This window comes from Plutella xylostella, chromosome 26 (genome assembly GCF_932276165.1).
Source record: "Plutella xylostella chromosome 26, ilPluXylo3.1, whole genome shotgun sequence".
NCBI lineage: Eukaryota > Metazoa > Arthropoda > Insecta > Lepidoptera > Plutellidae > Plutella > Plutella xylostella.
In genome coordinates, this window is record NC_064006.1 from 4,664,322 (window position 1) to 4,680,626 (window position 16,305).

A 16,305-nucleotide genomic window follows, 5' to 3' on the forward strand; every position below is an offset into this window, starting at 1 on the left:
ATAGTTTTATGTGTTATTATTAGCATTTTAGAATGAACATTTAAGGACCTACCAATGTTATAAATAAAATAGTGGGGAAAACATTTATCTTTTGCAAAAATACGTGAAAGCTTTGAGAACAAATTAAACTTTATAAGTTTTATGTTATACATTTTTATATTTTAGAAAAACGCGGACTCGGTTGCACCCATGGTGCACCTTAAGTATCTCTGTACTTAGTAGGTACTTGTCAGATTCGTCACAATTTACTACATTTTCCTTGCTGTTTCCTATTGACCCTTATCGAATTTACTGATACGTTGGCTGCTGTACCCCTGTAATACTCAATTAGATCAGATAATTACACTTTTAATATTTATACTAATGGCAATGGCATATAACCGTCAGCGATCACGCACGATGTACCTACCTATAGGTACGCAGTAGTACGCAACTATCTACTGAACCGGCTCTCTACATAGCGCCGAACTTTAATCGGCGGGCGGCGTAATCAGCACAATACAACCTAAAGCCGTTTAACAGCCAATTTGCTGGCCGAGCAACCCGCAACTAGCCAAGTTTACAGCTCGCGGCCGAGCGCGGACAAACACGCGCGTGTACACGTACACACGCAGAGAGTAATAGCCGCGTCCACGCCACGCCGCCGCCGCCGCCACTGGGACCGCTTTGCCGCGATCTTCAGCTCCGAACCTCTAATATTCATAAGTCAATTTCCTGCCCCATTAATACGTAACGAAGTCGCGCAAATGGCCTTATCGCTTGTGCCCGATTACTCGCTCGCCGCTCTCTTACATAATTCAACGTATTAAACGAAATTGTTTAATCCTTATTGCTCGATTACGCCGCCCCTCCCAGGTCACGCCTCGTTGGAGTGCGCCAATGGGCGGGCATCCCCTCCCCTCGCGTCCCGCCCGCCGGGCGCTCCCGCCGTCTCCCGGCCAGTGTTGTGACGGATGTGACAGCAGGCGGATGCTATGACGATGCTCGCGATGGCCCGTGGTTCGGAGGCGCGCGAGGAGGAGGGCGAGGCGGGCGCGGAGCTGGACGTGGTCGGCGTGGAGGACGCGGCTCCCGTGGACCTCACGCGCCGGCTGGGCCTCACGCGCCCGTCCGAGCGCAGCGCCATCGCCTTCTCCGTGGAGAACATCCTGGACCCCAGCAAGTTCACCGGCCGCGCGGACCTGCCGCGGTACGACACGTACTGGCGACCGCACTACGACCGGGACGACTCCGACTCAGGTTGGTGCTTGATTGTGTGGCAGGGATTGGATAGGAGAGGAAAAGATAGGAAAGGGATGGGACTCGCCGACTCAGGTTGGTCAGATTTGTTGGTGTGGGGTTTGGATTGGGTAGAACAAGAAAAGATAGGGCTGGCATAGTGTACCTGGATACGAGTGGTTAGTGTGTGTGTTTTTGTAAGAGTTGTATAGGGCAGGAAAAGATAGAAAGGGGATGGAATAGTTCATATGGGAAAGAATGATGTTGTTGCAAAAAATATTCTTATTTGAATTTACGTGAACAAAACCAGAATACACCAACTTACATCCAAAATCAGTAATAAATCACCAGCAGTAGGTGGATAATCAAGTTTGCTCGGGTCTTTTTTAACTGATGTAAAAATATTACGCGTTTTATAATTTGATGAATCTATCAACTAATACGGATGCTTGAAAACATCAATAGGTGCAATCATCTTAAACCCGCTGTACTTATATAAAATTTTATTAACATCGTTGTGGCCGTATTCAAGTTTCTAAAAATAATTATATAACTAGATGATAGATATATTCTCGTTTAAAATACCTTAATAAGTTAGTAAAGATACTTATTAAAATTGAACGTATGTAGTTATAACTTGAAAAAATATATAATAATAGGTACTCGTATGTATGTTTGAAAGATACCCATATATATATTTTAAATATTAACATACTTTTAATACTTAGGTAGTCATTCGTGAAAGCTTTAACGAGCATAATAATTATTCCAATTAGAATTCTAAAATAACTCGCAATAGAAGTATACGTAGGTTCTTGCTTTTAGCAATAATACCGCATATTGCGCCTTCTGGAAGTAGTTTTAAAATTATATTACTTACCGGAAGTCACTCCTGTTTTACCAACTAATAATATATAATCAATAAAGCTAATATCAAACCGATAACTGATCTCCAAAGAAAAATCCAACTGAAATTATGTTCACATGAAACCCGAAGATTAGTCGTATTTAACTAAGTATTACTTTATTTAATAGCTTACCATACTATGTTACCCTTCCACAAGTACGTACGTACTTACATTATTACCTAAGTATGTACTTTTGTAAAAGATCTTACATAGGTATTATTATGCAATACCGTGAAAAGGAGACTCCCATAGATAATATACCTATACCCACAAAGCAAATACAAAGTAGAGCTGCCATATTTCGTTTTCTATATAGGATGAGATGAATTGCTATTTGCTTTGTGCCTATACCTATAGGCATTACCGTACTGTAAAGCCCTTGCCCTTTCCGAATTAGAGAGTAGAGAGTAGAGAGTTTTATTAATTAATTAAGTGATCGTTAATAACACGTAAAATATTTATTTTATATTTCACCTCACCTACGGCTAAAATCTTTGATCCAAATATATGTCTTACTAAAACATTTAAACTTTAGTGATTGTGGACATTGTGGTAGTCTAGTTTGGTTATAACAAGGCACGGTTACACCTATCTTACGAAAAACTATGTTTTTTTGCGCAGTGGCGCTAACTAGGGCTCTATCTCGTTGTATTAAACGAATAGAATACTTCTTTATTGACTTAAAGGACACAAATAACAATTTACAATACAGTGGATACAACGCAATAGGCGGCCTTATCGCTAAAAGCGATCTCTTCGAGGCAACTTAGGAGGAGGAGAGACTTAAAGAATAAAGAAGATCCTTCACATATTATCTCGTTCGTTCGTTTATTGTCAAGATGGAGTAACCCTCGGAGCGGGGCCTCCGTCGACTGATCCTCGGGTTTAGGCCTCACAGGTAGCGCGGCTTTACGTGGATTTAGCGCCGTATTTCATACAGCTTTTGCATTCAAGTGACTTGTTGTAACAGAGTAGTACTAGTGTTGTTTTTGCACACCTTATAATAAAATTTTCTTGCACCTCCTGTGGGTGACAGGTAGAAAATGCTTGTAGCATTAAGTCCGCCCTTTGTACACTTATTTTTATATTTGTGCAATAAAGGATTAAAGAAATAAATAAATAATTCACGTACGATTCAGAAGCAGCACTGAAACTATACATGAAATGCCCTAAGCGCGCTCTAAGATTTTTTAATAGCGCAAAATTTTTATAACGTATAGCAGCCAAGGATGCAGGCTACATGAAAAAAAAATAGCAGTGCCCGCGAGCTTTGCTTCGCCTTAAAAAGTTTTCCCGTTGGACTTACGAGATAAAAAGTAGCCTATGTTCTTTCTCAGGGTCTAGACCATATGTGTACTAAATTTCATCCAAATCCATTCAGTAGTTTTGACTTGAAAGAGTAACAGACAGACACTGTTACTTTCGTATTTATAATATTAGTTAGGATTAGGATGAGTTATTATGAAAAACATTATGCATTTATAAATGTAACAATGTGCTCAAAATGCTCGAATGAAGAAGTAGAATGAACTTAGATGCATGAAAATCTTGACGAAAAAAAATCTGAAGAAGTTGATTGCTGAAGGAAGGTGAAGTGTTAAATTGTACTTAATTTATACCTACATTTCTAGTGTTTTCTGCACTAGGAAAATATTAGCCAGGCAGATTAGAGTGTTTTTACAGACTAGCGTATTTTAAGAGCGCCGGTAAGTTAGTTTTTGAAACGCATGTAGTCGCTTTGAAGCGTTTCTCACCTAGATATTTTATACGAACTAGATGGAGTGTCAGGGAAAAAGAAACGTCTCGACAAATAACACGCCGCTTCTACCGCTGAGCTCATTTTTCAATAATTTGGCTACAAGACTTATAACTGTATTCATTTATTGGTACTTACAATCGTTGTCGTTAGGTTACACTGAAAACGGTTTTCTTTTTGCGTATGTGAGTTGTAACACACCATCTTGTCACTGTATATAGTTAATCTAAGATAAGTTACGTAGGTACGATTGTATCGAAACCGATTTTAGTGTCAATGCTAATGTCGCAATTAGGTATTAGGTTCGTTACCCGGGGTGCTGCATTCATGCCGAACCGAAATATTAATTGCAGGTTGCAAAAAAATAGCTTCATTTACACTCACTGGCAATGAAAAGGTTCCACTGTTTTTTTAAAATTAGGTAATTAATTCATTTAATAGTCTACATTATTTTTTTTATTAAATATTGTGACTTAAACTTAGGCCCTGTTCCACAATGTCTGGTTAGTGGCTACTTGTCAGATAAAACACATGCTGTCACCCTCTGTTATTATTTATTTGACAGTGACAGCATGTATTTTATCTGACAAGTAGCCACTAACCAGACATTGTGGAACAGGGCCTTAGTAAAAGTTTATCTGCACATCAGATTACATTGGTGTTAATTATAAATTAGGTCCAAAAACATAGTAGGGTATTATTAGAAAACATTCTTGAGTTAATAAAAGCACCGAATCACCTACTACTAAACGGAAATGGCTAGCTTAATGCAAATTGCATATTTACTTATTAATTCATACAATTTTATTGTTTACATAAGAAATTCCCCTTTTAGCATATATTTTTTATTGTTTTACGTATTTTAATAAATTATTAATTTCTGAAATATTGAAGTTACATAAATTTAACAGAGCATCAGGATATTACCAATAACAACTAGGTATAACGTTAATATTTTGCTCAATTTTTAAATTAAATGTATGAAAAAAATGGGGTCGTTTGGTGTCGGCATTTTGTCAGTGGAACTTTTTCATTGCCCGTGAGTGTATAATTAGGAAAGTGTGAAACGAAAAAAGGGAGAAGTTTTGTTTTCTGTCTTTCCGTAAAGCGTTTTACACTGAACCTTTGTTAGTTCTAACAGGACTCTAGCTAGACCTAGGTAGTATAGTTTGTTACTGATTTAGCACATAAGGTATAAGATATAATATAATATATACCTAGTATAGATATAATATATCTCAATAGATATAATATATCTCACTCTGTTTTGTTTATTTATACTTAGGAAGATTCGCAATTGCGTATAAGTAGTTTATTATTGTTTTAGCACATAAGATATATAACATTACGCTATCATATCTATCTATAATCTATCTCACTCTGTTTTGTTTATTTACAATTCAATATAACTTTATTGAAAAACACACACACAACATACATTAAATAACAAAAAAGGAGTAAGCACAATAGGCGGCCTTTCTCTTCTAGGCAACCTATTTATACTTAGGAAGATTCGCAATTAAAGCTCTTATCGGCTAAACTGTATAAACTGTTCCGTCTATTCCCAGCTGTAAATGAGCTACTTGAATAAATACAACATTGATAGATTTAGTGATCTATCCACGGAAACAATTAACCCGTCAGCGGGCGTCTGCTGTCCGAGTGACGACAATGAGTTTAGACTGTAAACAAATTGAACAGCCGACGGAGGGTTAACTCTCATTTATTGGTGGTCGAGTGAGTTATGTGCGTAGCGCAATCTGCGGGCAACTACACACACTCATTTTAGGTATAATGATAAAAAAAGCTTTATATGTATGTAAAAATGTTAGTAACAAATAAATTAAAAAAATACTGAACCGATTCCAAAAACTATTTTGCTTTTTCACATCAAGAATGCTACACTATCCCTGATTGACAAAAGCTATATGGATTATCATAAAATGGGGGTCCTAACTTAAACCGTGATAATCTTAGCGGAGAGATTAAGAGGAAATAACTATGACATAAAAAGTTGTTTATCGTGCGCGCTGTACAAAACAATTGTGTCTTCTTCTTCATTCCCGCTACTCCTCCGAGAAGTCTGAGGCTGACACCAGGCGCTTCCATTTTTCTCTGTCGGTAGCCACTAAGTTGAGCACCGGCCAAGACCTCCCTTTTTCTTGTTATTTTATGGACCGCTTTCAGGTATAAGCTGGTCGACCGGGTCGCCTTGAACCTCCATGGGGTTTTCATTCTAGTGCCACTTTCGGAATATGGTTATCAGGTCTTCGCAGTGTGTGGCCTAGCTATCGCCATTTCCACTCTTGAATGTATTAATAGTAAAATAATATATAGGCTTTTGATTCGTTACCTTCCATAGCTCGAGATTGGTGATAGCGTTTGTTACCGTGGTGATAAGTTAAGCTGCGTACAGACCGGCCAAACGAACGCCAACGAACGGGTTTCGTTGACCTTCGTTGTTGCAATCTGCCCTGTATTATGTATGATAAATATCCATCGTTGGGCGTTCGTTGGACCGGTCTGAACACAATTTTAGACAGCAGTGGCGTAGAGTTAATTTCTTAGTTAGGGAAGCTGATATGAAAATTATACTTAGCTATCATTATGCACACTAAATATCAGTTCAGTCAATCCAAAAGGGAAGCCGATGGGAATCATTATGTATGGACTGTACGCCACTGATCCAGAAAGACTAGGTGTCCAGTGTGCAATATACAGTTGATTCGTCATTCGTGGAGGTTCCTTTCGTGAAAATAATTCATAATTGCACCTAATCATTTAAATTACTTATTCCTGTTGTTTATGTCGATTTCGAAGGGACAAAATTAAGTTTTAGTAATGTCAAAACTATAAGTAAATATATTTTTTTGAAATTCGGTTTTATGCGTGTTTATTTAGAAAACTAATTTCCCTTGTTTCACATTGCTAAAATTAAATTTTGGTCTTTCAGGCGTTCATTATATCCGTCAAAACATCCGTCGGCGACGGCGAAATTTTTGACTAGTACCTACTTATGTCTCAGTTTTCTTTGTTTTTCTTCAGAATACCTCTGCGAATAAAGAGCAAAGGGCTATCTATGGGGCATGAGCCATGACAAATGAGCACGACTGGGTAACAAAGTCTTGTGACTGTAAATACAAAAAAAGCCTTCTTTTATCAAAAATCTTCACAATTATTTTCACTCCTGATCTTTACTACTCTACCGACTCTCTCACTCCTTACCATCATCATTATCGGACACTAAGTTCAAGTTACAGCCCAAGTGATGTTACAACAATATACATAATTAAAACAAAGCATGTATCAATTGGTAATCGGAAATCGGTCCATGTATTTCGGAGCAACTATAACGAAGCCAAAACATCACATATAACACATACGATTACAATAGTTACACCGATAGATAGAGGGGTAAGAAAAAATATGAAACTTTTTTTTAAACGTATCCAAACTCAAATTCTCTGCATATTTGCAAGTCTAAACGCAAAAGTACCTACCTACCCAAGAAGGCCGAGCTTTCACAAGAGACTATACCCACACATCGCAGTAGATCAACCTCCTACACGCCCGCAAACGTTTGCTCTTCAGAATAAGAATACGAACTCACTTTACTCAGCCTCCGCTGATTGGTCCACCGCCGACAGGGATGGAGAATAAGCAGGACTCGCGAGAAAAAAGGACAGAATCAACCCTTCGCAGCTCGCATCCCTTTGTGTGCCCACCCGTGAAATTAGAGTCGCCTAAACGAATCTAACGATTATTTTATTATCCCTTTTGCGCTAAGATTTGTTCCTTGCTCACTCAAATAAAAATAAAAGGTGAATAAGGCGTCGTAAGGGTCAGAAAGAAAACATAAATTTAGGCAGCGTTTAGGGTTAAGCCCGGGATTGGCTTATTTTCTGCCCTCGCGCTTGGACGCGGACGGACGGACGGAACGACTCGCCGTTTCCTGTCCAGTCGGCTTTATTTTCAGCGTCGGTAAAGATTTTTTAGGAAAACGAATACTCTTTGAGTTTTTGCACATTGCACAATATTAAAAAGTTTTAAATACTGCATCACAATGGAATACGCACGAATAATATGCATATCATGTACAACCGTTAGTCTGAAACGATTACCATTAACCTACGTTGGTCCTATACTTATACATTTATGTTACGATAAGAAATTTACAAAATGTAAAGTTTCACCTATTAATTTATTTATAGTTACCGAAGAAAGCAGAGTAGAAATTTGTTCATCAAATTTTATTTTGTGCTTTCAAATAACAAGCCAATTAAGTTTTGATTTGCTAAACGAGTCTAGAGATTAATTACACTAATACCGTGAACACGAGCCGTCACTGTTTAAATAAACGCGCAGATTATTTCGGAATAAATTCAAAGATGTCGCAAATTCCAAATTTGTATGCGAATTCCGTCGTCAGGTTGCCAGCGCTGCGTTGTCACATCATTTCCGCTTCCGGGAGGGTAATTAAAAAGTCAGTGAGTTGACTACAGCGCCGCGCGGCGGTGGCGGGAAAAACGTGTAAACTCGTCGTTAACACGGCATTTGCGGAGAAGGGTTAAAAGTTAAAAGTGATGACGAATTTAAAATGTTTTGTTGTGTTTAGTACGCTAGATACAATTTAAGTAAAGATGATTCCATGAATAAATTACTTTATTATTTTATTTACCTTGCAACATGCACATAAAATCATTATATTAGTATAATCAATAATCAAACAAACAAATATACATAAGCCTAAAGGTACATGCATATTATTGCATTATAATATAATATATAGAGGTAATTATCTCATAACTTATCTATTCTACTAGATTTAAGCCCAGTCTGAAAACTACTGAAACTGTAAATGAATAATAAACTATAGCCTGTAAAATTACGTAAGTTTTTCCTAGGTCTAAACGCGTTAGGTACTTAATAGTAAGTCGTTTATTTTTTATGCCGATTAAAAAAAACTATGGAGGTAACTATTGTCTTTATGTTCTGAAATACTTATTTTTTAAAGATTTTCATAGCAATATCGCTCGCGTAAATTCTCTCAGGTACTGACTAAACTACGTAGACGTCCCTTAATTCATCTATTCTATGTGTATAATTACACGTTACAGTAAATACAAAGCTGTGACGAAATGAAACAAGCTGACAACAATTAAACATTAAGATCGGAAAGCTTCCGTAATGGCTACTAAAACGTGATACCCGAAGAACACACGACTATACGTGATTACGTACATCGTGCGAACAAGTACCTCCGTAACCACCAGCAAGGCTCAAATTAGACTGAGCTTAAAACTCAATTTTCTTCATTTAACAAATTGATCACTCCACAGTTCCCCTATTTACCCACTCAGAGTTTCAACTTTAAAATTAGCGGCCGTAAGTCGAAAATCACTCTGGCAGTTCACGCTTCAAAGACATCGCTCCTGGCTGGAAGAAAAGCGCCTAACGGTCGGCAGTACCTACTACCTACTCTGTGTACGCTCTAAATTTGAATTTTCGGTTGAGTGGCCATGCTACAGGATTTGTGACTTTAGTCGGAATGGCTTAAGGTCTTTAATTGTTTGACAATAGGCGGGGGGTCCTTTGAGAGTTGAATGGAGGGGGAGGCGCCCCCTTGCGGTGGAACTTCGTAATTAATAAAGGCCTCTCGATTACAAGAGGCTTTCTGCGAGATTCAGGGAATGTATGGAGGCAGGGGAAGGGGGGGGGGGTATGATATGGCCAAGTTGGAACTTCTAATGGAGATGTAGTTCTGTTACAGACTGTTAATTCTTGTCTAGCTTAAAACTTTGGCTTGGGAAGGTAAGTGCTTGGAGGAAGGTGGGTTAATGTACCGGGCATACTTTTAGCTGATCTGTGTTAGTGTGTCGGGCCGCATTCACATGGCTATGAATAAAACATTTTTTAGTAGATAGGTAATTTATTAATAAACTACACTCACGGGCAATAAACTGATTCCACTGAAAAAGTACCAAATTACTCCTAAACGGAACAGGCTAATTTTAATCAGCCCTTCTGCAACATTGAAGTAAGTACATAAATTTAACAAAGCATCAGGATATTACCAACTAAAAACGGTATTATTTTATTCCAATTTTAAATTGAATGTTTTAATTGTAGTATTAGAAGTCATTCATAATTATGTATTTATGATATACTTACCTTTTCCCTCTGGATAACTGCACAGAACAATGTAATTAAACGCATTCGATCTAATTAAACAACAATAAGTTATTTGAATCACGTTGGCAATGGACTCTGCGACGGTTCTCATCAACATAGCTTTGTTTTATTGTAGGCACCGACATGGTTTCATAATTGTCTCTTTAAGGGTTCATTTCCACTGAATACAGCTACTTGTAATACTAGCTTATAGAATAGAATAGAATATTCTTTATTTGTACACACACATAATATAAACTTACATAACTTAAATACTAACACATATGTACAAAAATGGCGGCCTTATCGCTTAAAGCTTATACTTTAATTATTACTGATAGTTTCAAGTAAATCATGTTTATTATTGAAATTGCTTGTAAAACTGCATGTTTCCTCAGCGCTTATAAGCGGTATAATGTGCAATTGTGGAATATTTATCACAGGAGGCAAATTCAAGGTATCTAGAGGTATATAAGGCATGTCATTGAAATAAGTGTGCAAAAGTAAAGCAAATAATATGCTTTACTTTTCACTTCAAATAGAGTTTGGGATTAGGAGAAGAAACGATATTTTTTTGCCTGATTTGGTCACCTATACCCGAAACGTAAAGGGATCGCTTCTTTTTTCTACGTTACGGGTATAATATGTGCGGTTACCTTCACTTTATTCCTTTGACATACGACATAGTTACCTATTTGAAGTTTATATTTCTTTTGTAGATAATATTATATGGATGAAATCCGGTAGCCCCAAAACATAAATACCAATTTGTTACTCATTTGTCATTACCAGCATTGTAGTGGGGGGTTTTTTTACCATAATATTAATAACCTACAGTACAGTATAGCTTTCGGTAGGGCCTCAGCTATGCATGAAGACGTATTTAGTCCCGCAGTGAGTACGCGACTACTAAATCGCTCATCGCGACATATGCTCGTTATTTCAACTGAGAAAAAAAACACAAACGACATCCTCCGTGACAGCAAATTAGCCCTAATTACTCAAATGATAAAACACATTTTTCCCTACCCAATTAACGTTACTAAGTATTTATTGGGACGATGTGTATGTGGCAGTGGGTAGTACTCTTGAAAGTAATAAAAAGTTGGACGATAGTGAAGTCCAGTTGAAAGGGTGCGAGATAAATGTGAAAATATGGACTTTTCCCACACATTTGTTTAATTGGGTGGTCTGTTTCTCTTACATATAAGGAATTAATAAATTTTTTATACTAACAAATAAGTTATTTTTAATAGTTTTGCATGTGTTTTATGAACTATTGGTCTAAAATAAGGTTACTTTCATTCTAATCATTGACATGCGCCGCAGCCGTGCCGACGGAAAGTTACCATACGTACGTAAGTTGATAAAATTCCACCATACGTTATAATCGTTATATTAACAACATAGGTAGAAAACTCAGTATGAACTATGTATAAGAGAACACAGATCTGTTCAGTTTTAATTTTCTCCATACTGACTGACACATCTATGGACCAATATAGATGTAAGTACATCTATATAGGTACTTATCGTACAGCTTTTGCAGCATTTTGGAATTAGGTATTCAGTATGTTCAGTTTCTAATGTAACCCCATTTCAGCTTAGAAAATGGTGTTGGATTGGTACTTTAATAATTTCGGTTGATTGTCTCAAATAATCTCTACATTTTTACATTTATTAGGTGTACTATAATCTGTGTAAGAGGTGTACAATTTGATACGAAGATTTCATTGTATAAACGCTTTGGCAATATTGCTAATATTTATACATCCTGGCGGCCGTTAAAATGTGCATTTTATTAATTTCACTAAACACCGAACTACCGTAAATTATATTTTAATGCTTCCGCTTGTTCAAGAGGTGTTGTAAGTGTTGCCACATTATGGATTAATAGTGGCATTTAAAACTATTTTGCACTAGTAACACCGCAGGAAACGGAAACGTCCATTATATCATCTTAAAATATGATTTTTTAATGGAAGCAAAATAGACTAGAAGAACTATAAAATCATCGTTTTATTGCGTATAATGTTATGTCTGAAAAATAAGAGCTTTTCATTTATGAGCGACGATGTTTTGCAATACTGATTTGTGTTTCCGCTCGTCTCCAAAAGACAACGACAAGCGGTTTTTATGAATTTGGGAACGAATGCCAAGAATACTTCATAAGTAGTCACTTTAACACACTCCTACCTACTGTTCGATATTGTAGAGCAATTAACAAAATAATAAATCTGCATTAAATCCATACTCTAAGGGGCCGTCCATTAATCACGTGAGGTCGTTTTTCTCATTTTTTGACCCCCCCCTCCCCCCTGGTGATATTTGGTGAGGTTTGGGACCAACCCCTCCCCCCCCCCCCTGGATCACGTGTATTTTTTGGAAGTCTATGTAAAGGCATTTTTTTACTAGAAAAAATATAGGTCATACTACAAATCGTTAAAATTTTTGCGCCGTCCAAAATATCGGTTCTGAAATACCTAATTATTGACAAAAAATACACGTGATGTCTAACGACAACCCCCCCTCCCCCCTCGTGATGTTTCGTGAGGTTTTCAGTAACCCCTCCCCCCCCCTTTGAGCCTCACGTGATTAATGGACGGCCCCTAAATGGATGGAACCCTTTTACCACAATAATTAATGAAATCCGTCGCTCACACAACTTCCAAGTAACCTTTTATGTGTTTTGTTTCAGTCAAAGACCACCTCCAGCACTCTGACCTCGAGACAGACGAGGTGGAGACTGACGACCAGACGTCCAACGTAGACGACGATATCCTAACACAGTCTGACCTAGACGAAAACGGTGACCCAAAGAGTCCGCATTCCTCCTCCTCGAAAAAAGGAAAGAGTTTATCCTCCAGTAGAGATTCGAAAGGAGGTACGAAGCCAAGGAGGGCGAGGACTGCGTTCACGTATGAACAGCTGGTGTCTCTGGAGAACAAGTTCAAGACCACGAGGTACCTGTCTGTCTGTGAGAGGCTCAATCTGGCGCTGAGTCTTAGTTTGACGGAAACACAGGTTGGTACACTTTTGTTTGTTTTTACAGGATTTTGAAGGTTTTGGAAACTGAAACACTGGTTTTTACTTTTATGGTTTATGTTTTATCGCAAGCGCCAACCCATTAAGCTTCCTACTGTATGCACACCTATTTATATTAACTAGGTAGGTAATTGACAGAAATATAAATAATCGCGTTGGTGCAAGATTATAATTTTATTATGCTATCAATTATATCAAATTGTTTTACATGCCACCTTCTGAAGGTCATAAAATGTTGTTTCATACCTCGTACTCAGTTTATAGGTTGGTTTATAAATAGAAACACTGTATTCATCTGGCACCATTCTTAATTAATTTAGTATAGTGTGGAGATTATGGCTTATGTCTCCGCGTTGTATAACACTTATCACATCACATACTATATGGACATCCAGAGCAGAATGTTTTACAACTTTAAAACATGAACCTAATTTCTAATTTCACATTCCCTCCCCAGGTCAAAATCTGGTTCCAAAACCGCCGGACGAAATGGAAAAAGCAGAATCCCGGGATGGACGTCAACAGTCCGACGGTCCCGCCGCCGCCGTCGGGGCCCTTCTCCGCCGGCGCCTACCCCGGGGGGCTCCTGTACTCGCACGGGGTGCCCTACCCCTTCACCGGGCCCGGGCCCTACGCGCCCTACTTCCACCATCTAGCCGCCAACCACCACCACAGCCACGGCCTAGGACACTCGCACACGTGATTGTGGCAGCGCCCCGGGCTCGACCCGCGGGAAAAGGACAGTGATAACGCAAGTGGACTATCGAATTAGCGCCTACATGAACGTTGCGTGTGAGATTAAATTGAGTTCGTATGAACGCAGTGCGATGCTGTTGGCGGTTGCGTTCAAATTTTAGGTGTTCGTTAGAATGAAGAGGCCATAAGGAGTCTATTGTGATACTTAAATAAATTAAAATACTGTGAAGCTAGCACAAAGAGACAAGTTTGTGCGATTAATATTATAGTGTCAACATCGAATAATCTAAGAAGCTGTAACCAAAAATATTGAAATGATTGTGTATAGAATTTGAATAAAAGTACTTAACTCACATAAAGCCAATTATTACCTACATAGATTTGGCTGCTTTTAGCTTAATGTTGTGAATATAGTAATAGGATGTAAATAAATTAATCGGCGCAAGACTGTATAAATAAAATATTATGTTAGTTGTAATTGTGGCTTATAATGTCCGTAAATATACTTGACATAGATACTTTAATGTAAATCAGTGCCAAATATGTAAGTACCTATATCATTTAGTGTTTACCTACACATATTTTTATTTATAAATAAGACAAAGTCATTTATTCAGATAAATAATGTATTTCTTCAGGCACATTTGTGTTTAATTGTCAATCTTGAAACATTTTGTACACCTCCAGTTACCTGTTATTAAGTACATCTCCAAAATTATAATTTATAATAGACTACTTACTTAGTTATATGTTTATAGAAAGTGTTGCAAAAGTGGTATAGTAAGCCGAAGGGGGGTGACTCAGGGAGTCATCCTAAACAACTTTTGTTCTACAACTTTTCAGAATGGCCCCCTGAGTCACCTCGTTTCTGCTTACTAATAACCATTCTGCAGTACTTTTTGAAATCATATCGAAAGTTTATGTTACAAATTAATACATCTACAAGACCGTCATGCGTCAGTGATCTTTAAAACCATTTTTATTTTCTTATGGTAAAATTATTTATTTAATCGTGTAATTAGGATGTAGGTAATTAACCAATTTGAATGTAAAATTAAGATGCTCAATGCTTGTAAATACAATGGCTCGAATAAAACATTGATGTTGATATTAAACATAAATACTTAGTTCCACGTTTCATCATTGTTTTATTAGTATTACATACCAAAATAGTACCTTCTTCTTTACCGTTACTCGTCTGGGAGGTCAGAGGCTGACACAAGTGGACTGAATGAGGACTGAATGAAGCTGATCCACATTCTCATAACCCAATAGGATGGATTGATCGATACGACTGGAGAGAGCTAGGCGCAGGACCGATTGCTTTACATTCCCATCCTACAGAATGGATCTTTCACTATTGCGGTCATAATAAAATATTACCCAGATGAAGTGCAAGTGTCCTATCAGAAGTAGCGAGATTAGGCTTGCAGGTGCTTCCATACTTCTCTGCCACCTATTACCAGCAAGTTGAGCAAAAATAATAAAGTACCTATACTGCGCGATTATGTGCAACCACCCTCCACGACAGACATATTATATTATTATATATAATATGTCTGTCGAACCCGAATATAAATTCGGGTTCGAATCCCGAGAGGCACAGGTACGATCACTTCGCATTTTATGAAGGTGTTAATCTATACATTACTTCTTTGTTACCGAGGAGTTCAGATATTGTCGGTAGCTAAGTAGCTCTCATAGCATAATAGGTATACAGGAAGTAGCTCTAATAGCATAACAGGTATACAGTAAGTATACGATAGATACCGGTGTAGATAAAGTGTAGATTCCCTCTGAAAGATCTCCTCTGGAAAGCAAAAAATCATGTGCGGTTACGAACTTTGACCACAGAATAATAAAAAACTAGCTTTGACTCGAATTTGGACGCGCCGGGGGTAGATGTTAGTTAGACGGCCCCTAGACGATCAATTATATTGCGAAATATTGAAAATTTTGCAGTATAATTCATCGTATAGGGTTAGTATTGAAGATTGCGCAAACGTCATTTGGATTCAAATCTTATTGCACAATAAATATATTGCAAAATTTTATTCTAGGTCTGGTAGGCCGCCTTTGACGTGGCCTTCTTGTTAGAGAAGCACTTATATTCCTTGGACTTGGCCATAGCTATAAATAGCCTATTTTAAGGGCTGGATCCGCGCCTGCTTGTTTTGTCACCACATGCCATGATTCGGCACATGACTACACAGGCAGAGCGTTACCGAGTTTTACCATACTCTGATAGATCATAACAAGGGATTAGTTGTTGACTTTTGACACATCTGTCAAGAAGTTAATATGGAGATGACGCATGATTGATGACATTAAAATGTAACAGGGGTGTTAGGTAGTGGTCTAACAGACTATGGTGAAACTATGCCTTAGTCTGCTACATATATGGCTTGTCATGATAATAATAAAAAATGTATAGTGCGACAAACTTATCTGTTCCAGTGACAGTTAACTAAATTGATCCATATCTCATTATTTACTAATAAATTATATATT

At 37.7% G+C, this 16,305-nt stretch overlaps 1 protein-coding gene across 1 annotated transcript; it reads left to right on the forward strand.

The window, feature by feature from the left end:
• The first annotated feature begins 956 nt into the window (after positions 1 to 956).
• Positions 957 to 14,467, forward strand: LOC119692145 (homeobox protein slou). Its single transcript, XM_038111420.2, has 3 exons — positions 957 to 1,239; positions 12,752 to 13,077; positions 13,556 to 14,467. Exons 1-3 carry the CDS (start codon positions 975 to 977, stop codon positions 13,799 to 13,801), a joined length of 837 nt encoding a protein of 278 aa, XP_037967348.2. The 5' UTR covers positions 957 to 974; the 3' UTR covers positions 13,802 to 14,467.
• The last annotated feature ends 1,838 nt before the right edge of the window (positions 14,468 to 16,305 follow it).

Excerpts from the sequence above, each read along its gene's own strand:
- LOC119692145 (XM_038111420.2), top strand. The coding sequence starts at position 975 with ATGACGATGCTCGCGATGGCCCGTGGTTCGGAGGCGCGCGAGGAGGAG. Across the intron at positions 1,240-12,751 it reads CCGGGACGACTCCGACTCAG|TCAAAGACCACCTCCAGCAC; the intron begins GTTGGTGCTTGA and ends GTTTTGTTTCAG. Across the intron at positions 13,078-13,555 it reads TTAGTTTGACGGAAACACAG|GTCAAAATCTGGTTCCAAAA; the intron begins GTTGGTACACTT and ends TTCCCTCCCCAG.